The sequence below is a fragment of the Vidua macroura genome, chromosome 1 (genome assembly GCF_024509145.1).
Source record: "Vidua macroura isolate BioBank_ID:100142 chromosome 1, ASM2450914v1, whole genome shotgun sequence".
Taxonomy (NCBI): Eukaryota; Metazoa; Chordata; class Aves; order Passeriformes; family Viduidae; genus Vidua; species Vidua macroura.
In genome coordinates, this window is record NC_071571.1 from 102,754,442 (window position 1) to 102,781,161 (window position 26,720).

The 26,720-nt window shown below is 38.6% G+C and overlaps 1 protein-coding gene across 1 annotated transcript; it reads right to left on the reverse strand.

Moving 5' to 3' along the window:
- Positions 1 to 26,157, reverse strand: VAPA (VAMP associated protein A). Its single transcript, XM_054004688.1, has 6 exons — positions 25,904 to 26,157; positions 9,177 to 9,329; positions 6,431 to 6,534; positions 4,336 to 4,416; positions 1,752 to 1,928; positions 1 to 822 (listed from the first exon to the last, which is right to left on the reverse strand). The coding sequence occupies exons 1-6, from the start codon at positions 25,977 to 25,979 to the stop codon at positions 664 to 666; spliced, it is 750 nt and encodes a 249-aa protein (XP_053860663.1). The 5' UTR covers positions 25,980 to 26,157; the 3' UTR covers positions 1 to 663.
- Between the last annotated feature and the right edge of the window lie 563 nt (positions 26,158 to 26,720).

Here is a 26,720-nt window from a genome sequence, read left to right on the forward strand (position 1 = left end):
ATCTGTTAACAATTTTATTTCTTTTGTCATGTTAAATATTATGGGACAGGACTGTTAAGGATGAAGAACTCTCAACAATGCCTCACAAGGAATAAGAAAGAAATTCTGAATTCTGCCATGATATTAGCAAAGTAAGGTAAGGAGAAAATTTACACAGTAAGAGGCACCATTTCCCCCAGAATACCTCTTGTCATATTCCTGAATGAGTGGGATTAGCAATCTAATAAATCATTTGTCAAGAGGTAACAGCAACAGATAAAATTTTAAAGGATTATTAAAATAACATTTACAAGACTCTGAACAATTTTCGAATTCTTATTAAAACCACAGAAAGAAAGAACAATTCTTTATTTATGAATTTTCATAAAGGACTGACTGTGCAACTCATACCTGCTATTGATGACTGAATGTACAATTTTGTCCAGCAGCTGAACAGTTTGTCTTTTCAGATTGTTTTCTAACCGTGTGAGATCATTAAAGGCAAAGCCTGTTATGATGCTGTACACAAGAATGGCCGCTCGGGCCATACTACCCATGATGTGGTAGGTAAACAAACCTTTTTCTGGCCAAGAGAAAACAAAAAAACAAACAAAAAAAAACAAAAACAAAAAAAAAAAAAAAAAAAGAAGCTGCAGTTTTGCATGCTTCTCTCACTCATTCTTTCTACAAGATGAACTTCCCTAGAAAGAATCCAATGAAAATGGCTGCAATTACAACAAGAAGTGAAGGAAGAGAATTAGAGCCATTATCTCTGAGGGCCAAAGCTGTGGGTGATCCAGATTTATCCGAGTGCGCTACCTTTCTGAGCCTCAAGCCTTCATCCTGAGGGGAAGAAAAAACACAAATGGAAAAAGACATAAATACATCACTAGAATAGTAAAAACTGAACTCAAAATATTGGTGAATATTTAAATGAAGTTTAAAAAAAACCCTCAACACATACAACATTACACCACACCAAAATCCAAAATAGAAAATCGTATTTTAAATAAGGACCATAATTCACTAGTCTCTCTGCTTAAAAAATATACCAAAAATCTGGCTAGGCCCAATGAAGCACTTTGCTCTTACTCAATATGTGTCAAAATTAAATAGCAGTAATTCCTTACTGTTAAGGAGAAACATCTGTTTTGTTTAGTGTCAATGCCATCAGAATAACCGGTGTGGAGATATCATATTATTTCAAAGTTCTTTAAAAGACTACCATGGCCAATGAAATTGCCAGAAGTGTTCCAAAAGCAAACATATAGAAAAGACACAAAGACATGTATTGACTCGTTACCAGTCACTGAAATGAGACTTTTATATAAATGTACAAGAAAGTAGTATTTGCTTACCTCCTCTGGCCAAACAATTGCTCTTGTTCACTAGCTGTTTGTAATACAAAATGTTACTGCTCTAGATCTCACTCACTATTAATGAAAAATAAAGTACTTTTACAAAGCTACTAATTCAGTAGCTTCAACTTAGACTTAAAGTAACTAAGATCAGCATAAACAGGACCACTTCATTTAAGAAAAAAATTGTACAGCTTCAATGTCTCATCCATGACAATCATAAAGTCTCAATCACTGACAAGTTCAAAATATACATTATATACAAGATGGTAAAGTCATATTATGAATCAATCTTGACATTCTAACAGCTTTATCTACTTGCTGGAGTATACATCTTTTGGCCTAATTACAAACCAGACCTTTCAATCAAGAAGAGTGAAGCCACTTCAGTATAAACGTGGATGCAGAACTTACTCTCAGATGCCGATTTTCATCTGTCAGCTTCATAATCTCTGCCTGAAGTCTTTTGCACTCCTCCACGAGCTTCCTTGTTTCAGTATCATTAAGTGAAACACTATGTGGTTTTGGCATCGGTCCATCCTGCTTAGATGTGTTCAGGACTGGGGCAGATTTGCTTGCATCTATATCATTCTACAAACACCAAGAATAATTTGAGAATTTACTTATGTAGAGAAAAATCATCCTCAGCTTAAAAGTGAAACAATGAAGCTACAAATATAGTTCAGTGATGTTTATATTTACAGTAAGCTGAACAATGAAGCTACTAATATAGTTCAATGAGGTTTATATTTACAGTAAGCTGAACAGACACAGTGACAGTTCAATTTTGATTAGCTCAAGTATTAAAAAAGCAAAAGATTGCACTGTTTACCTGATACTACACTCTACTGAGACACAACTTAATAATTTAGCTGCTTAACACTGACCCAGGAGGCATCCAAAAGAGGGCATAAAATACACCAAAGAGCATTTAAACTTGGGGGTGGGGGGTGTGGAAATAAAACCAAGAATGTAATCCTGCAATAGTAAGAAACAAAAGAAAGTAAAATCAGAACAAATGTCACAAACTCCTATGAAGTATGTGTGACACAAATGTTTTGCTTATAATAACTTTTAGTGAAGGAAAAGAAAGTCCTTCACTACATGAAAATTAAGTCTGACAGCATCTGAAATGCACATTACTAATATTGAAGAGTCACAAAAAAGCTGTGAAGAAAACAAAAGTAACAATCTAATTCCCACAGCTCTACTCAAAAATCACACAATCATAGAATAGTTTGGGTGGGAAGGAACCTCAAGGATGATCTAGTTCTAACCCCTCCCCACCCCCCCCCCACCCCCCCCCCCAGGCAGGGACAATTTTCACCAGATCAGATTGCTCAAAGCCTGATCCAACACAGCCTTGAACACCTTCAGGGATGGGATAGCCACAATTTATCTGGGTAATCTGTTCCAGTACCTCACTACCTCCTGAGTGAATAATTTCCTCCAAACATCTAATCCAAATCTTTCCTCTTTTAGCTGAAAATCATTCATTCCCCCTTGTGCTATCAGTATCTGCCTGTGTTAAAAATTGTTGCAATGAGGTGTCCATGGGGCCTTCTCCAGGCTGAACAACCCCAGTTCTCTTTGCCTGTCTTCACAGGAGAGGTGCTCCAGCCCCCTGAGCATGTTCATGGCCCTCCTCTGGACTTGCTCCAGCAGGTCCACATGCTTCTTATGCTGAGGAACCCAGAGGTGGACTCAGGACTTCAAATGGGGGTCTCACAAGGGCAGAGTAGAGGGAGGGAGAATCTCTTCCCTTGACCTGTTTGCCACATTTCTTGTGGTGCAGTCTCAGATGCAGTTGGCTTTCCGGGTTGTGAGTACACACTGTAGATTCATGTCCAGGTTTTCAACCACAAGAAGCCCCAAGACCTGGCAAGTCTGACTGCCAGTGAAGACTGAGGCAAAGAAGTCAGCGAGTACCTCAGCCTTCTCCATATTTGCTGTCACCAGATCTCCTTTCTTGTTTATCGGGGGGTTCACTTTCCTTGTCCTTTCTTTTCTAACATACTCCATGCTTACAGAGTCCCTTCTTGTTACTCTTCACATCCCTTGCCACAACCCATTTAATCTGTGCCTTAGTTTTCCTGATCCCATCCCTACACTTCCCCAAACCACACCCCTGTGCTTCCCAAGTCACATGTCTCAGCTTTCACTGGCTGTGCATTGCCTTCTTACTCCTCAATGCAAGGAGCAGATCCTTACTCAGCCATGCCATTTTCCGGCCTGCCTTCCTTGATTTCTTACACATGAGGATGGAGAGCTCTTGCACTCTAAGAAAAATGGCCTTAAAGAGTTTAGGGGCCTAAAGTTCCTTAAGAGTGGCTGAAAAGAGCTGACTTTTTAATTAAAGAGTAAATCCTCCGTCCCTAGGGACAGTTTCTTAGGAGGAAGTACAAAAGAAGGTAGTTTTGTATAACCCATTACATTTCTCTCACTACATTACACACTTAATAAAATTAAAGCCAGAAAGTACATAACTAAGTGCCTTGATAATAAATGCTCAGTCTTTACATTTTTACTGTTTAATACACATTTACAAAGCTTACACCTTCATCTCATAATTATCCTTTACCAAAAAGAAAAAGAAAAAGCAATAAACCAACCCCAAAAAACCCAGACCACAAAGCAATCCCTACATCCCCTTCCCCCCAAGATTAAACTGAGATTGCATCTGAAAACTATAAAGTATAAAAATAAAGTTTTTTGGCACTGTTCTCCATTGGTGGAGTTTTTTAAGATGTGGTTGGACAGAGTGCTCCCTTTCGGACAAGATCTTGGACCAGATGGTATTTCAAGGTCCCTTTAAACTTGGGCTGTTCCATGATTCTATGAATCCTTAAGAAGTTATATACTGAACACCCCTCCTGTCTAATTTAGTACAGATTCCATTGACTCATTTAGTAATTAAATCAAGTAAGTGTAAAAAAACCCTAAGATTTCTGTGAGATTCTACCAGTCAGTGTATGACAGTTTCCTATTCCTTACTTACCAGTTTATCATTTTCATTGGGCATTTCAAATACACATCTCAATTTGGAGTCCATTAACTCATCAGGTTTCGCTTCTTTCCACTAAGAAAACAATTAATACAGTTATTTAACATGCTGGACTCATGCAAACATCTCAACAGTTCATGAGCTTGCTCTTAGCACTGACCTCCTACACAGCTGAATACGATGCTTACCCTCCCTGTAATTTTCAGACTGGCTTATGAACAATGCTTTTTGTTCACACTCACTGCTGTGAAGTAACAAAAGCTAGAGATGGTTATTCAAGTCTGGAAATGAAAAAGAGTAAACTGAATGCAAGGATGGATCCATCAGAGTTTTGTATGAAACAGGGAGGTGACAATACAGTGGTTTCTTAACACACAACGAGAAACAAGTAGCATCTGAGTCAGTCTGAGAAGACAGTTCTAGCCCTATTATGCCTGAGCAAATGTACTTCTTGTATCCCATCTTGGAAGCACTGATTTTAAACAAAAGATTGAAAGACACCTTTTAGTGACTCTACATGTGTTCTAGAGTAAATTTCTTTAGTTCTTCAAAATTTAGACTTTTACCCCCTTTCTCCTTTTACTGCATATCATGTGACAATTTGGGCCTAGAGAATTTTTCAAAGCTGTTTATAAAAAACATTTAAATTTTAATGGTTCTCAGTATATTTAAGTAACTAAACTATGCTGGAATCTCTCTACTCAACTGACAATTAACTTTCAAAGCATATACTTTATGTAGTTGCCTTAAATTCTTAGACTTAGAGACAGGTCTGAAGTCTGCAGCAATTTTTCTAAGAGGTCCTCCTGTTACTTCATAGGTGTTACAGATTGAAACATTCAGGTTTTTCATAACATTCTTCCTATTTTTTTCCCAGCAGTATTAGTTATATAGTAACTTTTAACTACAATTAGCAATTTTCTGCAAGATCTGTTTCTCAGTATTGTATACCTGAACTCACTGAGAAAGCAGTTATTTGAAAGGTATTTCTGAAGTTGGTTTTTATATCCTCAACAAATAGGCATACTTAATTTACCAAACATAACCAAAAGCTACTAGAGCATATGAAGAAAAATAAACCAGTTCAAAAAGGCAGACAGATGTTAAGATTCATGTCTCCAAAGCTTCATAAAATCTAGAAGGTTTCCCACTGTTTCCAGTGAAGAGTGATGCCATAGTAGTCTTTCCCTTCATATAAAGGGACAGAGCCCAAAAGGTCTCTTGGATTTCAGCAATTTATAAAATGTCATCTTTATCCTTTGTTTCCCCTCTCCTTCTCTGCCTTGAGTGAACATCAAATGCACCTGTGTGAACCCAGGCATTACTTAAAAGAGTTCAGAGTTAGAAGCATGTGCAACGCTGACCTCCTCCTTAGGACATACTTATGTGAGTCCACATACACCCTAAAAGGCACATTCTGACAACTGAGGGCTTCATTCCCATTGCTGCCAGCCAGTAAAATCAGAATCAGGCACCTTACATCTGAACTCACAAGCACAAACCTACATATCTTCTTTCTGGATCTTGCATCAGACCAACCCAGCCTAAGAAATAAAGCTACAACATGTTCTATTAAAACAGAAAATAAATCTATCATTTGTGCTGTGTTTAGCCAGCACTTGGTATCTTGTAGGGAGACACATCTTAGTCTTGAAAATGTTTTAATTCATTATAATCCCATTCAACATTTCACTTAAACACTTTTCGTACCAAATGAACCCATTTACATACAGCTTCAGGCTTGTTGTTTGAGTATACTCTTGATTCCTTCAAATTCAATCTGTTTATCCCTTTTAAATTAGCTGCATATAAAGGTATAATATGCCCATATTTTAACACTGAACTGACCTTACCTTAGACTCACTCCTATTTCCATTCAGTAGCCTCTATGTTAATCACTACAGGCAAGTTCTTAGAATTGACCTTGTATTTCATATTAAAAACTCTGAATCACGTTTGATGTCACACTTGTTCAGAGAGAACCCAATTCTTCTTCAAAAAGGAATTGCAAAAACGTGAATCATTTATAGTTAAGCCAAATTTTTTAAGGAAAAAAATACATCAGCCATTTTATTCTAATTTTACTTACCACTGCCTCCATATCTGTAATATTTGGTGGTGCATAGGTTGTTTGTACCATAAACTTGTGTTTACTCTTCTCATTTGGGTCATAGTCAAAAGGCTGCAGCATTACTGTTCCAAAGGAAAAAATAAAACTGTGATTCTTCAGCTTATCACTACAGTAAGCATGTACATACTGCAATCACTTTAGGTTTAGTCCTCATTGAACAGACACTGAAAGTTAAAATGCAAAGGCAGTGCATACACTGCAGAAAAAGGGACTGAGAGGTCAAAGTCTGGTATGGCTGACATGATTATTTCTGTAATTACTATAGGAAAACACATTTCATATACAAATACAAACAAACATCCTATAAAATACACCAAAAAAATACATCTAAATATGTGTATGTGGGAGTAGACTTGCAACTTGATCTACCAGAGGATGTGGACTCAGTGAACTGGAGAGATAAATTATTTTGCATTATACACACACCTGTCTTCTACAGAATGGGAATTTCAGTTCAGTATATCTTTATACAAAATTAAGAGAAGCAGAGGCAGTTTCAGAAAAATATAAGAAAAAATACATGAAGGCCTATAACAGTTATCTATATTTGTACTTATTTTATAGCAATGAGAAAGCTATGGCAGAAATACTGATATAGCTAGAAAAATGTAAAAGCAGAGGGAAAAACATTAAGAAGTAACAGTAACAAGCTGTGAAGGAAGAGTAACATGGTATATTATGAAAAAAGCAACAACAAGCAATTGTTGTTAACAAGTTAACAGCAAACAATACGTGACAGAATAATAAATAGTAAATTTAGGGTATCAATGTAGAGAAAAACAGCTCTTACAGAATTTGTATTTTTGGAAAAAAATGAAAAAACATGGTTGAAGAAGGTTACTTAGTGATTCACAATTGAAAAGTAATAAATGATTAAAAAATGTCAGTGGACTTCCTTAAAATGACTGTCAAATCACATTTCCAACAATGAATTTAAAAACTGGCTTGGCTCTGAATCACCATGATGCATTAAACAGGCTGAAGACAGCTAACACTACCACAACATTCAGTTTTGAACATAAGAGATTCAGCCCACAGTATCCTATAGTTATTTCTCTCTGCATAACAATATGAGAGAAATCTATTTTTAATTATATGAAAGATGACTCAGCACTGAAAACATTCCGCTGAGAGACTGATGAGATAAAGTGGGTCACTAGAAAAATAATCTGTGCACTTATCTTAGCAAATGACCCAGAAGAAATTATATGCCTAAAAACAAAAATATGAAGCTGACACTGTGGGGAAGAGAACTTAGTTCTGAAAAGCACTGTGGAATCACAGTAACCAAACAATGGCACTTGAAAACATCTTGAGGTCACTGTAGCTGAATAACTGCATGAGAATCCAATAATACAGAAATAGGCACATCAAAGACTTCCTGCCATCCCAACTGAAGACTCAAGCAGTGTGACATGTTTCCCTTTATTGGAGATCCTGAAGCCACAGTATTGTTTACAGCTCCAGTACTGACTCATTTAAAAAACCAAAATATTTAAAGCTTTAAAAAGATGATTTATAACTATGAAAACACACACGATGTAATCCCTCAATTTATTCAATTCCATGAAGAGAAATGCCAGCAAGATCTTGATTGTGATATTGAACTACCCAGTGGAAAAATCCCAGACACCAGATCAAACACACAGATAAGGCAAAATGGCTGAAAGTTGTAGCTGAAGATGGAAATAAAGAAGTTTTTGACTATTTGAATCTTAAATCAATTCTCAGTAAAATAATCTTTCATCCCCAAGTCCACAATAATAATAAATAAGTACCACAAGTCCACAATAATAATAAATAAGTACCACAAGTCCAGATGCTGGACTGCCCATGGTAAGCAATAATGAAGTTTTAAAGGGCCCCATTCTACAGATCATATTAGATTAGAAAATTCCTACAAGGAAAGTTACTCTAAGGTTTTAATCAACCATAAACTTTTCTTGTGTTCTTCTTTGCATTATTTGAACATATCACCCAAAGATAGTTCTCCAGCTTCTTTTAAACTTCCCAAAGGGCGTAAGAATGTGGATCTGAAAAGCTCTGAGGATTGCTCCTTTATTTCCCTTTTGCTTTGCTACAGAGGTCTCCACGGGTTCTAAAACAATCAGTTTTCTAGAGCTGGGAGATCTAGGAGTTCACACCTACATTGCCTGTGACATCTACAACCTGAATTCCCCTTATTCTAGAGATTTTACCACAAAATGGTCAGGAGAATGACCTACAAAAATAATTTACCAAATCTGCAGACTAGTATCTAGTCTTGCCATTTTCTTGAGAAAAACAACTAGATACAATTGTACACCAGTTTTTTCTTAAATGCAATGAACTATGAAATGTTACGCTTTAAGCACATCAGAGCAGCTGAGAAATGCTCTACTTCAGGATACAAACATGAATATAGTAGTCTGAGGCAAAGGTACTCTTAATGTCACTGCCCATTTTCAACTTGCTTTTCCTCCTTTTAGAGAGCCACAAATAAATGTGACAAAGGCAAGTATTTCTACATGGAGGACTTTTTCATGTATCATTGCAGCTGGACATCAAGTTGCCATCACACTGATGAGGGGAATCCTTTTTATTTAAAAATAAAAAGGTTTTCAAAAGCTGACATACTTCAAACAGTCTTTAGGATCAAGCATTAGGGAACTGCATCAAAGGCCTTAAAAAAACTTAACCTAAAACTGTGTATATTTATTTTTACCTGAAACAATTACAGATGATCCTGGATCAATAATTCCACTGTTTGGCCTCACGCAGTATCGACGTGGTGCTGTGGTCTTCACTTTGAAGCATACTTTTCTATCTGATGGATTTCGTAGTTTAAGATTTGTAGTTACCACATCTGTGAAGGGACCTGAAAAAAAGGTTGGTCTTTTTAAAATATACATTCATCTCTGGAGATGAAATCTGTTTATACAGTACAAGTAATTCTTAAAATACATCTTGTTGCCAACAAACTGCTCAAAGCAGGTTAAATCATACACCTGTTAGGCACATACCCTGTGTTACATGCAAAGAGTGCTCTATCACTTTAATTATAACAATATACATTACAACAATCAAGAACTCTTAAATATTATAACAGACTCAAGCTGCTGGCACAAGTGGTTCATATATGTATATGCTATTCCTACCAAATCATTCTTAATATTTGAAATACCTAGAAGGTACTGGTCACATGCAAAAGTAAATTTTGCTGAATTGTTCTTCAGGAATAGAAGTAACACATTCTTTGGAACTCTTTCAATTGTTTAAAGAAAGAAAACACTGAGACTAAAACATAGTCAGCGCTCTTGAGATTTCAACTTCTGTTGGCTTCTGACCTCCTACAGAGTTAACAGAACAAGGTATCAATCTCCTCTTTTAAACACAAAATAAACAAGAGAGATGATACTCTGTTTATGCATGTACTCTAACTGATCCACAGAAAAGCAATAGTTGCTATTGTAGTTGAAGTTGCTATGTTTATGTATTCAATGCAGTGTACTCTCTAAACTGTATTTATGTTAAACCTTCAGAATAGGAATTCTTTCCAAGTCTGGACAAGAGGCATAATTCTAATATCAAGCTGCAAAAGCACATCTTCCAGCAGAGATTACCTTCATGCAATGCCACACAGTAACAGCACAAAAAATAAGGTTCACAGCATTCTGAGCAGTGTTCATCTCCCTTATGTTTGTGTCATCTGAAAGCAAGCCTGCAAGGGCTCTAGAAAATTGTGTTTCATATGAACATGAAATTTATTAAAGAATATTCCATGTGTACATTAAGAACCTTCTTTATAGTTCTTTAAAACTACACACTAAATAACTAAAAAATAATTTTTAGCAGTATTGAAAACACAACAGCTTTTCCATTAAAAAATTACAATGAAAGCAAACTTCAGATTAAACTGGATGAAAAATATAAGTGATACAAACAAGTGGTAAGGTACAACAAAACCACTAATTGCATGAGACATAGGAAGTCAATTCAGAAAAGTCTGAACACCTTATTCCATAGAGGTGTCTGCACTTCTCTGAAGGAAAAAGCTCTGCCTGCTATCAAACACATTATTACACTAGAGGGCTCACTATTTGACTGATGCCTTTATTTCTATAACTCGTTCCAAGTACTCGATTTTGAGAGAGCGTTAAACAGTCCTAGCACAAAACACCAAGATACAAATACAAAAAGACTAAAAACAGAATCACTGAGAACCAGAACACTGAGACGCAGATGAAGATACATGTGAGCTAGGTTTTACATTCAGTGAGGTTCTCTTGACAAAATAGGAACTCGTATTATTCTTCTGAAACTTCACTTCTGATCTGACTTTATATGGTGGACGAAGTAAGTAATCCTCTCAAACCAGGCATATTTGACACAGCCCCCAAGAATTACAAAATTACTTGAAAGTTTCTTGCTACTTATCTTTTTGCTGGTTTTTGCATGATCCAGTTGTCTTTACCTAAAAAACCTAAAAAACCCCAAAAAAGATCCAAAAAACCCCTCCCATCATCCCTACAACAAACTGAACTAAAACCAGGCAGCTCTTCTCATACTAAGACTGGTGATAGACTCATAACACACCAAACATGTATTTTTTTCAAGCTACACATACATTTTTGAGGAAGTTATTCTGGGAGTTTTACTAACAACCACCTAAGCTATTAGTCATCTAATAACCACGGCTTTTGCAGTGCCCAGAGGCAAACAGCACCTCGGATCTGGCTTTCAAAGTTGAGGGTTACTTTTTTTTTTCTAATTGCAGCTCTAGGCAACCTGATGAGGTCTGCTTCTCAATCTTCTCAACTACTTTTACTAAGGACATTCTGCACAAAGGAAAAAAATGACACCGTTCAGAGGCTCATTTTGAAAAGCAAAGCCATCAAGAAAAGGAGCTACACTATTCAAAACCATCTTGTTTCAAGACAAAGCAACAGTGAATTTATAAACTGATTCTTAAACTAAAATAAAAGATGTTCTGTTTCTTTTGAGACATGAAAGGTCTCCTCATGTCTGCCTTTTTAAAGTGTGCAATAATGAGATAGGATTCAATATATTCTTCAATTACTCTGCTATTAACTGTCAGTTTCAACACCTCAGATAATTAAAAGAAATCTGCTTTTCTTTCCCAGGTACATGAATGCAGTGACTGCCTTTGCATTTCCTGGATACTTCACAAAAAAAAAAGCTTGGGGACATTTCTAAGAATCAGACATTTCTTTCAAAGGTGAGTGAAATATTTTTCAAGGTCTAGAGGATACTTATGACAGCTTTACCTTTCACCTGCTTTCTAAAAGCTTTAAAGAAAATAGCTGTATAAAGCCTCTCAAGACTTGCAACCATCAGATTTAATAAATAGGTGGTAACAAATTGGTGCACAAAAGGAAGAGATGACTGAATTTCACTGTTCCTGCAGAACCCAGCTGCTTGGTAGTTTAGTGGCAAACCAACAGCAAGGATCTGAGCAGGGACAGACAGGAACAGACAGAAGGATAGTAAATCAGGAAAAAAAATCTAGTACCTTTCAAAGGAGCCACATGATCTAAGTTAGCACGACATACCCTTCAAAAAAAGAAGCTGCAACACCTGAAGAAGATTCTAGAGTTCACTATTACACAAACATAAGCACCACTACCTTTGCAGGAGTGGGGAAATGAAGTACAAGCTGGCATAACAGCCTAAGTGCAAAAGCCTAAACTACAGCCGTTCTTGAGGAAAAATGTGGGGCACAGGCAGAAGAACCAGGAAGGAGAAATGTTTGGATCATACTACACAGACTGCATGTACACAAGGAAAAGAACTGGCCAAGATGGATATAAACATGCCACTCATGCATCAAAATGGACAAATGCACACCCACTTCATCTCAGTGAATATTCAGCTACACCAGGGCAGCATTATAATCTCAAAAATAGCATCTCACTGGTTGCTTGCATGACACTCAGGTCCAAGCAGATTTTTATTTAAGCATTTAAATCTCACACAGGCTTATGTCTAACTGTACACACAGAAACTGTGGTAATTCAACTAATAAAATCCTCAGGCTATATACCAATGTAACCTGATGTCTAATAACAAGAGGTCACTGTTTTATAAACCTGTAATCTCAATCCAATAACCTCTGGAAGTCAAGAGTTACTTCAGAGGGGACAGTAAGTTCAACAACTCTCTTATTAGTGTAAATTCAAGAGACCAATTACAGCATCTTCCTGGAATAAAGGTTGTGAAAGTGCCTGTTTGCTCCAACTGGTTTTGAATGAAGCAGTGACAATCCATGCCGCAAGTCTTCCTGTCACTTTGACTTACAAAGGCCTTAGAAAAGGACAGACACCTGCCTAATCACACTCAGAAATACCAGACGTCTCAAAAAACCTTATGTGTTCAGTTTCTATTTCAGCTATCTTGCAGTGTAGTCACCACACAACATTAATGCTGGGGTTGCCTCTGGCAACTACACCAACTAGTCGGCAGGAAAAAATGCCATGAATTCTGCAGAGCCAGTTTCTACTGCTGAAACAGTGCCAAGTTTGCCAGCTTGCCACAAGCTTGCCAGCTATGCTGCAGTAATACCAAAATATATGTATTACTGGATAGGTAGGACCCATACAGAGATCTTTTTCATCAATGGTGTCATTTCCATTTCAGATTCAGGTCTCCTTCACTGTCCCAGCTTCAAAACCCATTTTTCTACCATCTGAGATGGTCAAACATCAGGGAAAAAATGATGATGTGAACACGTCTTCCTAGAGTGGGAAGGAAAAGCTTAGATAAACCTCCACCGGCTTGGTACCCCGGGAAAGGTGAGAGAAGGGGGCAGGTTTGGTCAGCAAGAAGCTCCATTCAAAGTTAGTAAGGCTGTCATAACGTACACAAAAAGCCTGTCTTAAAATACCACCGCTACATAAAATTGGATAAGAAGAAATTATAATTGTATTAAATTACACAAAATCTTTGATAATTAGAAGGCAGATCACTTGTAGAGTTGCAAAAAATGTGCATGCATTATTTAACAAAATCAACAGCATTTTATTAAACTGCTTAAGTGTTAAGCTTATCACCGGCTTTAATTTAAGACAATTAACTGCAGCTGCTGCAAAAGCCAATATCTAAGCCAGCTCTGCCAGAAAACATTCTAGTTCATGCGTTGAGTTAAAGTTTATTTAAGCTGTAAATTGACACAGCAAAGTGATACATTCAGCCACATCTAAAAACAGTAAGAATAAGTACACATTAAAAAAGTACGCAGACTGGCAAAAGGAATCCAAACTCCTTAAAATGTGTTATAGTATTAACTTCAAAAATATGGGGATTATATGCTTTAAGTGGAATGCTTTTTTCTAGAAGCTGCTGCATCAACTTTGAATTTCCAAGAGCACTTGAAATATACAGAACACTTCAATGCACCTTAACTAAAACAAACTCAGGGTAGTTTTCTTTTGATGCACAATACAGTTAGGTTGGGTAGACAAAGTAAACTCAATTACTGCATTTGACAGTTTGAGCCCTAATAAATGAGAAATGAGCTCTAGTCAGCAGAATAAGAACTAATAGTGATATAAGAAACCAAGCAAGACAGATTTTGAGACCAAGTAAACTGACTTTTTGGATAGACCTGAGAAGAACAGAGTAAGATCTCCAGCAACTCATTCTGCCAGAATCAAATGTAACAAAACTAAAGAAAGAGTAATTTAAATTAAGAAAGCTCCATGTAATCTATATTTGTATGATGGTATATGGAATTTTTAAATTAGGCCAAAACAGAATTGTTTTTCTTTCCAGTCATTTGATATAGCAATCACAGAATGGTTGTGGCTGGAAGGGACCTCTAGAGGTTATCTGGTCCAAATTCCCTGCTCAAGCAGGGATACCAGGAGCCAGCCGCCCAGCACCATGGTCAGAAAGCTTCTGAATACATGCAAGATAGACTCCAGCCTCCCTGGACAACGTGTGCCACTACTTCGTCACCCTCAGAATAAAAATGTGTTTTCTCACGTTCAGAGGGAAGCTCCTGTGTTCCAAGGTGTGCCCAATGCCTCTGGTCTGCCCATGGGCACCCATCTCCATTTCATCTTCCCTTCAGGTATTTTATACATCAGTAAGACTCTCCCAAGCCTTCAGTTCTCCAGCCTGGAGTAGCCACAGCTCTCTCAGACTTTCCTCACACGAGAGATGCTCCAGTTCATCATCTTCCTGGCCCTTCCCTGGACTCTATCCATGGTGTCAATGTCTCTCCTACACTGGGGAGCCCAGAGCTGGACCCAGCACTCCAGCTGTGGCCTCACCAGTGCTGAGCAGAGGGGGAGGATCACGTCCCTCAACCTGCTGGCAACATTCCCCCTAATGCAGCCTGGGACACCACTGGCCTTCTTTGTAGCAAGGGCACATTGCTGGCTCATGATCAGCTTGGTGGCCATCAGGATTCCCAGAGCCATTTCTGCAAAGCTGCTTTCCCAGCTGGTCAGATCCCAACCTGCACTGCTGCTTGGATGGTTGTTCCTCCCCAGCTGCAGGACTTTGCACTTTTTGTTGAACTTCACAAGGTTCCTGTCAGCTTGTCTATCCACCTGCCAGCTCTCTCAGCACTCATGTGTGCATTCCACCAGAGTCCTTGGACTTAACTTACTATGTCTAGCTTACTTAAGTATTCCTTGAACAGATCATCTTCCAGTACCAGAGGTACTGAAGGAAAGACATCTAAAAATGAGAAATACTCGTGTTCTATAGCAAGTCAAAACTACCTTAACTATTAGATAAGAAAATCAATCTTAAAATATACACAAAGCACTTTATTGCTCAAAATCGAATTTGTAGCTCTTTCTGAAAAAAGCATTGCTGACACAAAAGAGAGTAGAATTTATTTCCATAAATCCATTTTAAGAAAATAATATTCAGACCTCTATGAAAAAATCTGAAGAGAATATATAACATGGATTGCCACCAAACATAAATAACTCCTTCCTCATGAAATACCATAACCATGACCATTCAAATACCTTCTCCAACTGGAAGAAAAATCCCAACTCTAACAAATCACCTACATTAAAATTATTCATGGTCTATGAAGCATAATAACTTAGGTTTCATGGATTAATACTTAAACATGAATATGAATGACCAGGAATAATCAGTGGATGAAGGTGAGAGATTAATTATACCTACAAATAACCATGGTTCTCAGGAAGATATTCATATATTAGAACATCATTACAGAATCTTTCACTTCTTATTCTACCCTGGCACTTGAGAAACAGTTATGTTTTATCATCAACCTGCATGTAAAATACAGAATGCAAAAGAGGCTTTATAAGAAAGCTGACACACCTCAGTGTCCACAATTCCTGAGGGCTGATTCTAGGCTACCACTGTTTACAAGGAGTAACATCAGATTTTATCTGAGCTCCCCACAATGACATGCTGTCAGCATTCATGCTGCTGATGTGTCTATCATAGATTTTTCTTTCTAAAAAATACTGAGACAATACCCATTTTTTAATCCTAAAATAGCTCATCTTCCTCTGTCAAAGGGGCAGAGTCTGCATATGGCTACACAGCTTATTAGAAGTGCTTGTGCAGATGCTGGCACGCAGGCTTTACTGGGGGCTGGTGTAAGAGAAATGGCAGCTGAAAACTTTTGCCTGCCATTCTGACAGAGAAAAGTCAAAAATACAACATAGTGACATTTCAAAGCAGACAAAACATTTCCTTACATGTTTTTTCTGGATCAAAACTTCTTATTCACCCCAGCTTGTGACTGAAATGTTGTTAGTAGCCAAGAAACCATACTAAAAGTGCAATAGGCATCTATCTCAAGGGTAAAGTACAACCACAGATCATTACCAGGAATTCTGATCAAGAGAGCATTGTTTTCTTTATATATTAGATAAAATACAGACTAAATGTAGACTGTCCTGTATTTAATGTTAAATATGGGCAATGGTTTCTTTAGTCTTAACAGCAACAAAACACCAGTAGTTTTAAGATGGTATAACATGGAATAACTTCATCCAAAGATATTATTGCTGGTATTTAGCTTAAGCTTTAAAATCTAGCAGTCTAGGCCCAAGTCAGTCATATATGTTTATTCTTGATATTTTTCCTATTGAAAGAGTGCCATTACTAAAGGACAATCTGGTTACTAACATCAAAGGGATGCTTGTACCTTAAACTAAACCTCCATAATATCTTGAATTTCTTACTCGCAATTTAGCTTTACTTGATTACATTGTTATTCTTGCCAGAGACATATTAAGAGCATACTAAAATTGGTAGCTCTTAATTCTACTGGGATAAAGTCTTCAGGATCTAATCATAAAGTATTATTCATACCAAAGCACTGCTGAAATAACAAGGAACAGTAAAAATATTTCAGTGGTGCTTAACTTGAACATTTAAACCATCAAATTATCCCCCCAAAGTCCTGAAACAACTAACATACACATGCAATCTTTCAATACAGATTTAGTTCAGTAAGGGTTATGTTATAAACCCTTTCTGCTGGAGCAACTATTCTCTTTGCTTGCATAAGGCAGGATAATTAATGAGTTTAATATTTACAGAGTTTCTTAGATTTCCAGAATACTAGCATATTTGATCAACAGAACTAAATAAACAAGTAACTTTTCCTTTTCCCTTTTAAACTTGCTTTGAATTTAACCTGCTATAGCTTACCAATGATTTCAGTGATGCTGAAAAACCCAGATGTGCTGCTTAACATGTTAAAATATCCAGCAGCTTAAAATCCATATGCATCATCATGCAAGAAATCTCCCACTGGATACACCTAACTGATCTGCATTGCAACATACAAGATACCCTTCAAACACTATAGCAGTAATCAGAACGCTGTAATCATCTCAGATGACAGCTGTAGTGGCACATAGAAAATCAGTCTTCCCACAGAAGACCTGATCAAAAGCTCTTGCCTTGCACTTTTCCCAATGTGCCCCAAGAACTGGGTATCAGAGGCCAGACACAAACCTTGAACAGACCACCAAAGCTCTTGCAGTTTTCACTGGTTTCCTAGCAAGCAGTATCCCAATAGTGTAACAAAGTAACTTTGAAAAGCAATCAAAGTCACAAGTCTCCCAGCATGGACAATAGCCCAGAAAATTATTTAACAAACAAACAAACAAACAGTTTTAGCTGTTGGATTGCTACATGGTATCCAACCTCAGCTCATAACACAGAGCCTGGTCAAAACAGACTTGTGTATCAGATATTAAAATCTCCTATAGACAGGTCTAGCTGACACTGGACTACCTCACAAACACACCAACAGATCACTGCAGTTTCAGGGTGACTTTTCAGTCTCTGGAAACACAGGCCACAGGTCTCCATTTCCCAAGCCACTGAAAGCCAAATACAATCATTTCCTACAGTCACTTGGGTAAACAAACACCTCCTTCAAACAGAAGTTGCATTTAGTCGATCTTGTTGATCAGGCAGGACCACAAATTCCACTTCCTCATCAACTTCACATCCTAGTACTGAGCTGAGCTAATGCAGCCGCACATCTCAGGACCAGTCAGGTCACTGCTACAGTTCCAGCCTGAGCTATTACACAGAACATGCCTGGTAGATGGCTAGTGGACATTCAAATTAAAAAACCAAACAGTTTTTACTTTCAATGGGTCTACTGTGTTAAATAGTCTTATTAGCACCATTGTGTTAAACATGATAACAGGTTAAATTAACATCATATCCTTATGGACTAGAAATTCTAGGTTTATTTCACATATGGAGCAGATAGTCCTACATACATAATTTTTAAATTCATGGATATCCCTTTTTACAAAGGAAAAAATTTAAACATATCTCAGTCAAGCTATTCTAGTATCTTGGAATGTTACACAACATACCTGCTCTAGCTTAAGTACATAATTGTGTACCATTAATGTCCTACCAAACTATCAAGAACATTGCAAACTCATGACCTAGGAGAAGCTTTCTGAAGTCCACATGAGACTAATAGTTTTGTAAAATGGTATCTGATGAATTTAAAACTATTTTTGCCCACATAATTTTTAGAAGGTTGGTTCAGACTGACATGATTCAGATTCAGATTCAGCTAAGTTTCTAATGATCTAAATACATTCATAGCCACTTGAAGCAAATTCATTTTTCCACCAAGTCTATCCTTTAGACTAGATAGATTTTCTTTTCCCCAGTGCTTACCTTGCTGATGTATTTATAGATAGCAATCAGATCCCCTTTCAGTCTTCATTTTGCTAAGATTAACAAGCTAAAGCTATTCTACTTCTACTTCACTTGTGTTAATAAATTTGTCTTTGCATCATTCCCATTTGGGTTCATTTTATCTGACTAAGTGTTGCCAGGGATGCATTCAGATGAAGCTTCATCAAAGCCAAAAACCTTGACATTAATACCTTCCTCACTACAAAATTACAGTCCTGTATTTGCCCCATTTCATGACTTGTCACATTCACAATAAACCCATGATTAAGTACTAGTCGCTAGTTTTACTTCTTTTTCATCACTTTTAAGAAAATGTTTTATTATTAGCACACATCCTAATTTTTTTTGCATTCATCACATCTCTTAACCTTGCATTACCAATGAGCTGTACCAGCATACTCCCACCCATACCAAGGTCATTAATGAAAAATGGATCAGACTTTCCTCAAAAATATATCAAAATCTATTGAAGACAAGGAGTTAGTGACAGCCAACATGGTTTTATCATGGTCAAATCAGGCCTGACTAATCTAGCGGCCTTCTATGACGGACATCAATGGACAAGGGAAGTGCTACACGTGTCACCTACCTGGACATCTGTACAGCCTTTAATATGGTTTCCCCAACATTCTTACCCCTAAATTAGAGAGATATGGGTTTGATGCATGGACTGTTAGATGGACATGGAATTGTCTGGGTGGTTTGTCCAAAGAGTTCCAGTCAATGCTGGAATGTTCAAGTGAAAACCAGCAACAAGTGGTATCCATATCCCCCAGGGATGCATACTGGGACCAGTATTACTCAGTGTCTTCATCAATGACACTGACAGTGGAAGTGACATCACCCTTGGCAAGTCTGCACCAAGTGACACCAAGGGAGTGATGCAGTGGATTCACTGGAGGGATGGGATGCCCTCCACTGGGACCTTAACAGGAGTGAAAGGTGGCCCCATGGCAATCTCATGAGGGTCAGCAAGGCCACGTGCAAGGTCCTACACGTGGGTCAGGGCAATCCCCAGTATCACAGACAGAGAAGGTCTCAGATCAGACTGCCACATTCTACCTGGGACACTGCATTTCATTCCATGTTCCATCTACTTCAATGTCTTCATCCTTTCCTCTAAGGCTTTGCTTATTATTGAGGCCAGACCAATTAAAGCACTGAAGTGTCAGAAAAAGATTTTAATCCAAGTATGACCACATTTTGAGAAACAAAGGGGAGAAAAGTTCTGACTTGACTATCTTTTTAAATTTCATGCAAACACTTTATTTTCTTCCTCTTCCATGTTTAATTAAACACATGAAGTCCTACAGCAGGATATTCAGCAAACTATCTTAATTCACAAGACCTTGCTCATATAAGAATGAACTGAAAATATCTGTTTTCCTTTATATAACCATCTAATTCTAAATACATTCAAATACTAAAATGAAATATGACATCTACATTGCTAAATAATTTAAAATGCCAGGAAATAACATTATACAATCCAAAACAACACTAAAAGCCAAGAGAAGCTAGAAGCCAAGATAACCACACCCCAGGTAAAGTCTTACCACCTTAAGAAAAACAAAGTTAGTAAAATTCTAACTTGTATTTATGCATTTTTATTTTCAAAAATACCACATCACAAATTATCTTAGTAAAGTAATTTTGATGATTTTTTTCTTTTTAAAGAAATTAGCTTATACTCACTTATCAGGATCATCTGACACCACAAGCCTTGTAAACTGACAACTTCCAAACTGGAAAGTGTAATACTTATCTAGTTAGTCAGTTATCTAGTTATCTAGTTAGTCAGTTACTTTTAATACAGTAAGTTCTCTTCAGAAACCTTTTTTATTTGAATTCATGGCTTATAAGGGAAGCATGCAAAACCCTTTAGTGACTGATAGTCACAGAGATCTGCTTAACAAAAATCTCCCAAGGACAAAGAAAGCAAAACATTCACAAGCCATGGTCAGGCCAAAACAGGAACAATTTATACTTCCACAATGGACAGCTGGTGCACTAAATATTCACATCTATTTACTGATGCAATAAAACAGCTCCTCTCAATCCTCTCAAACTTTCTACTTTTTAACCTGGCCTTGAACAACAATACACTGTTCATGCATAATACAGAATGTCTTCATAATATTAATAAAAATGTCTTGTGGTGATCTAGAACACCTGCTTATGCTATCAACAAGCAGCATGAATAAGCACTTTATAGTAATTACAATGCAAAGGTGAAGCTTTTATACCAATCATTGGTACACATCAGGAGGACAAAATGTGAGGTTTGGATAATATTTTACTGTTTAGTGAAACAGCAATATTAAGCAAAACAGAGCCCTATAATTTTCAGGTAAAGGATAAAGCTTCTAAATCTTCACTGCTGTATACCTCTATCACCACAGGAAAATATTCCATTACTGAATCTTAAAACAAATGACAAAGTAGTTCTGCCAAAATATAATCTAACACTATAACACACCTGACTTCACAGATCAATATAACTCCCTTTTTACAAGGCAGTTTTAAATGCAGTCTAGCACAGTGGTAGAGACAATTATGTAACATAATACCACCTAATAAGCAACACCAGGTAAAAAACATTATCTTTCTTTTTCTTCCTCAACACATTCCCACAAATCATCCTGTGCTTCGATTTTCATTAATACATATAATGTAAAGAAATTAAAATACTAACAAATACTACATTTGAGCCATGAAACAATGGATAGAAGTATACATACAGGAAGAGCAAACAATGCCAAGAATCACTCTTATATTTAAAAGGAAAAAAAAGTCAGACTACATGTTGAATATTGAGTCATTTTATTGCCATTATGAAATTCTCAGCCAGTAAAAATATTAACTTAAATGGAACCATTTCAAAGTATCAGAAAGTCACAACTACATTAGTAATCACTTACAATCAGTTTTTCCCCCTCTACACTCCCACTCTTTAGTTTCAAAAATGTTCCTGAATGAAGATAGCAGAAAATTGACATCCCAATCACCTTTTTTTTCTAACCTGTCTTAGAAAATTGAGACATCACAAATTTACTGGTACTTTGAGGAGAGTGAAAACAGGCATAAAATTTGACATAATCAAGATACGCAGAAGTAAGACAGTAAGATCACATTTGAGGACTTCAAACTCTGCCTACACCAAAAGGCATCCTAGGCCAATTCTGGCAACAGACCTTGAGGGCAGGGGATGCATTTAACGTTGAGCTATTTTTGCCTTTAAATTCCACCTTCTCGATTTGCAGCAACACATATCCCGTGGCTTTCAGTGTTACCAATAGCACTGTAGTGATTACAAAATAATCTACAGCAATACTTTTGTATTATTTAAAAGGTTGTCGAAATCTGCATTTCAGAATAAGCTGCAATACTTGAATGAAGTGCTCTCTACCTCCCATGAAAAGTCATTTGAACATACACCAACTGATAGCTGATTTTATACACTGACAATTCCAGACTATGATGCAGATCAACAATTAGAAATAAACATTCTCTGTCACACTGATCTCTCCCAGTAACTCAACCCATCAAAAAGAAAATTTACTGCACACAGACACATTCCAAATTTTATTTTCGTCTGCTAAAGGAAAAGAGTAGCTCATTATTTTGAGATGTTTACAAAGGTAACATAACTGGACTTCACACACTTGTAAGCAAGAACTTCAATAAAGGATATCAATTCAGAATATGCAGGCATTTTTATAATTTTGCATTGCTAGTCAGACACCTCTGAATCACATGAAATTCAAATTCTGAACACTGTGTACTAATCTTCCAAAGCTCATCAAATCAACTAGTGTTGATTTTCAATTAGGTGTTGCAGAAGCATGTCTTATGACTGATTTAAACATTTGGAGAAGGCTTTAATTTTTTTTTTTTTTTTAAAACCAACCATAATCCAAGACCAACTTAAATCCATGTTACTTAAAATTGTAAAGCTGGCTTCTTTGGCTTAAGGAAGAAGGAGTTTCCATAAAAGTGCTACAAATTTTTGAACTTAAAACTTCAAATATTGCTATTAAACTACACGACTGCTTACAAAGAAAAAAAAATTAAAAACTAAAATTAAATTATTCACAGGGCACCAACTCCAGATTCCCATAATCTTCACTGAACTAGAGCTACCAACAATGATTACATGTATGAGTCACATGAAGAAGACACCAATAAGAAGATGTACCACCTTCCGAACGGGTTGCTTTTAAGTGTCTTGTGTTTCAATTCTTCCTATCCAGTCCTAAGTAAACTCCAACAACATCAGATTTGGTAAGCTAAACAAAACACATTAGAATACAAAAGAAAGCCAACCTGCAGGAGCAACATGGCTGAAGAACCTAGGTACAAGACCAGAATTTTGCCACGAGGCAAATTCTCAGCGCTCCATACCGAGTGTCTGAAAGTGCTATTACGTAGTTTATCAACTGCCTCTTGGTTTCATCACTTTTAAGTACAATTTTTCTCTTTGTCACATTTGCACAACACTATGAAAAGTACTTATTTGTTTTGTGGGTTTTCTTAAGATATTCTTGATAGTTTCAGAATCCAAAGAAACCCACCTACCGAAGGGGGACAGAGGGAATTAACCATGATCCAAACACTATTAATGACTGAAATTTATAGGACTCCAAGCGCTATCAAAACAGGATTGCAATCTTGGACACCAAGGGAACTATGTAATATGTTAGCTACCACAGGACATGTTCTTAGAACTCCTCTTGAATCGTGCTGAATAAAATTCAAGGATAAATGTATTAGAGACCTTACTTTTGCTGACAGAGTAAATTAGGTTATATTAATAGAAAAAGTAGTTTCATCAGGTAATGATGAATTTAAAACCTTGTTAACAACTCCTAATGATAAGTACTACGTATCTTTTAATAAAATAGTTGTTTGTAAAGGGACACACTATCACATTTCACTGTTACCCTAAAGGTCAGCAAATCCATTTTAACTTCCTGAGGCAAGAAAACCAACCAAATTATTTGTTCAATTCAAATGTTTAAACTTAAACTGGATCTCTGTTACATATGCATCAACGATACTAATAATAATAAAATGGATGATTGTACCAGTAAAATAACTTTGAATAATCTGCTGCACTGAAAAAATGTAGCGCTTTATTCTTTTAAGAAAGTTTAGTGCTTTTACTACACTATGCTATACTTATTCTGAGTCATATATTCTCTTTCTTACTAACCAATTACTTTTTAAAAGGTGACACTCAGAATTCACTACTGCCAATATTGCATAACTGGGTTCATTTGTGGCACACAAACCTTTTTAAACACCTCTAAGCAATAAGCAGTTAGAAAATATTTCTTGAGAGTGCTCTCAATGCTATCTCAATTGATAGCACTTTCTATAGTGTATTACTACAATAGTACAGTAATAGAGTGCTGCAGTCTCATTATGCTTCATATTTTGTTTTTGCTTAGTCTGCTCTACAGAAATTTTCCTAATATGTGCATCAGCCTGAAACAAAAGTTTATGCCTAAAGAATACACATTTCATGCTCTAAGTGCATAAACACACAGCACAATAAAGATCACTGACTGACAACAGCTTCAGACAGATAGAATTTCTAATCTAGTATTTATTCTATCAACACACTGTTTCATATCACATTAATATGGTGTAGTTCCAGCTCAAAGACATCTCAACATTTGGAGGCTACAAATCAGACACACTATTTTTTTTTAATTTGAAAAAAAAAATTAACATAATGCATTTTCCCCCAACCTGTTCTTGCATCAACCTGTTCTGACCACAGCATACTGAACTTTGAGTGCAGACTGGCAGCATTTTAATACCCAAAAACCCAAGTGAAAATGACAAGTTCCTGCAACGGTTTTGACTCTGTGTAAGGAAGTGCAATTTAAAAAAAAATTAAATTAAAGCTATCGAGAAATTAATATGCATAATTAGACAGATATGTTTTAATTGATTTGACGCATCGATAAAACAAGTATCGTTTGCTAATTTATCTAAATGCTAGGCCAGAGCAAAGCTATTTTGGGGGAATACAGTGTTCTTTTCTAGTACAAACATTCATTTGTTCTAGTTGTCCATAGAAGATTTTTACAACATCATAAATTCCACTTTGTCCTCTAAAACAATGAAAAATGAGCATACTAAAAGTGGAAAATAGAAGAATGTACAGGATTAGGCACGTACATGTGCTAACACCAGTCACAACACTTTAAAATGTAAGTTCACATAATATTAACTACTTTTTTAAAAAAAAAAAAACTAATACTGATGATTCCAAATCTGAAAGGTTCTGAGATATTTCTCAATGCCCCTTACAAGTATAAGATATCATCACAAGAACTACATGTTCTGACACACTTTTCTTCATGCCCTTGCTTTTCAACGATCACTCATTTCTGGCAGAGCCTTCCCTTTCACAACTATCTAATTCATGAGGGGAGAAAACCACAGACACACAGGATACCAGCACTAGCTGGGACCTATTTTGACAGCAGCACGTCAGCAGTCACAGCCATGCGGTCGGCACGCAACACACAGCACACACAAAACTTCCGAAAGGCACGCATTCCGTTTCCCTCATTCCCAGGAAAGAGGCGAGCTCCCTGTTTACGTTCCGATAGCCTGCCTGAGACACGACAGCTTTGGGAAAAGGGCGGGGAGCCCTTTTTGGGGCTGGGATGCACCGGGGCGAGGGCCCGTGTGCCGGGCACTGATGGTGCAGAGCCGCACCAGCTCCGCGCGGACCCCGGGGCCCCACCACGCCTGAGAGGAGCAGTGGGACAAGGCCAGACGTTAGGGCAGCCTCGTGAAGCTCGGAACCCCGAAAGGCTTCCACCGCCCGCTCCAGGGCCTCTCCTGCCCGCTGCTGCCAGAGGGAGCCCGCCCCGCCAGCGACCGGAGAGCGACGCCCGCGTCCCCGGGCGCCGCTGCTCCGGGGCCGGGCCTACGAGCGCAGCGGTGACACGGCGGGGCGGGCGGGGGCAGGGAGGGGGCGGCCGATCCCACCCGGCACCGCGGATCCCCGCGGGATCCCAAGATGGCGGCGGCCGATCCCGCTCGCCGGCTCGGCGGCGCCCCCCATCCCCCGGCGGGCGGGCAGCGCCCGGCACCGCGGCCCGCCCGCGGGAGGCAGCCGGGAACGCGGCGCCCGGAGGCGGCCCGGCGCCCAGGCGGAACGGGACACCACGCCGCTGCCGCCCCTCTCCCCTCCGCCGCGCCGGGTTCCCCCCTCCTCACCTTTGAATTTGAGGTCGGTGGGCGGATCGAGCACTAGGATCTGCTCGTGCTTCGCCAGAGCCCCAGCGGCCGCCATCTCGCTCGCTCGCTCCGGCGGGAGGAGGGGCAGAGGGGAGGGCGGAGGAGGCGGAGGAGAAGGAGGAGGGGCGGAGGGGGCCGGCGGTGCCGCCGCTCCCTCACGGCGGGCGGGCGGTGTCTCGGCGCGGCTCTGCGGGCTCTGCCGGCGGGGCGCGGGCCGAGGGCGGGCACTGCCGCTGCTGCTGCGCGCCCCCGAGCGCGGCCCCGCGCCCTCCCCGCCCCGGCAGCACCGCCCCCTGCGCGGGCACGACGGCGGCGGCGCGCTCCCCCCCCCGGCCTTCCTTGTGCGCATGCGCCCCGGTGCCGCGGGGTCGTCCCACACGCACTGACACCGGGACACGGAGGGACGTGGAAACACACGGACGTACACACACCCACACACCCTTCCCTCCCACTGTGGCGGCTAGAGCGAGTCAGAATCCCAGAATCAGTTGGGTTGGAAAAGAGCTCCGCGATCATCGGGTCCAACCTGTGACTGGACAGCACCCTGTAAGGCAGAGCACGGCACTCAGTGCCACGTCCAGCCTTTCTTTAAACACCTCCAGGGACTGTGACTCCACCACCTCCCTAGGTATCACATTCCAATACCTAATCACTCTTTCTGGGAAGAAATTAGTCCTAATGTCCAACCTAAACCTCTCCTGGTGGAAGCTGACGTTTTGTACTGTCATCCTATTGCTAATTGCCTGGGAGACTGACCCCCACCTGGCCAAAACCTCCCGTCAGGCAGTTGTAGAGG

Coding starts and splice junctions, on each gene's coding strand:
- VAPA (XM_054004688.1), bottom strand. CDS start 25,979: ATGGCGGCCGCTGGGGCTCTGGCGAAGCACGAGCAGATCCTAGTGCTC. Junction 6,535..9,176: donor ATCATCTGTAATTGTTTCAG/GTAAAAATAAAT, acceptor CCTTTGGAACAG/TAATGCTGCAGCCTTTTGAC. Junction 4,417..6,430: donor TTACAGATATGGAGGCAGTG/GTAAGTAAAATT, acceptor TTGTTTTCTTAG/TGGAAAGAAGCGAAACCTGA.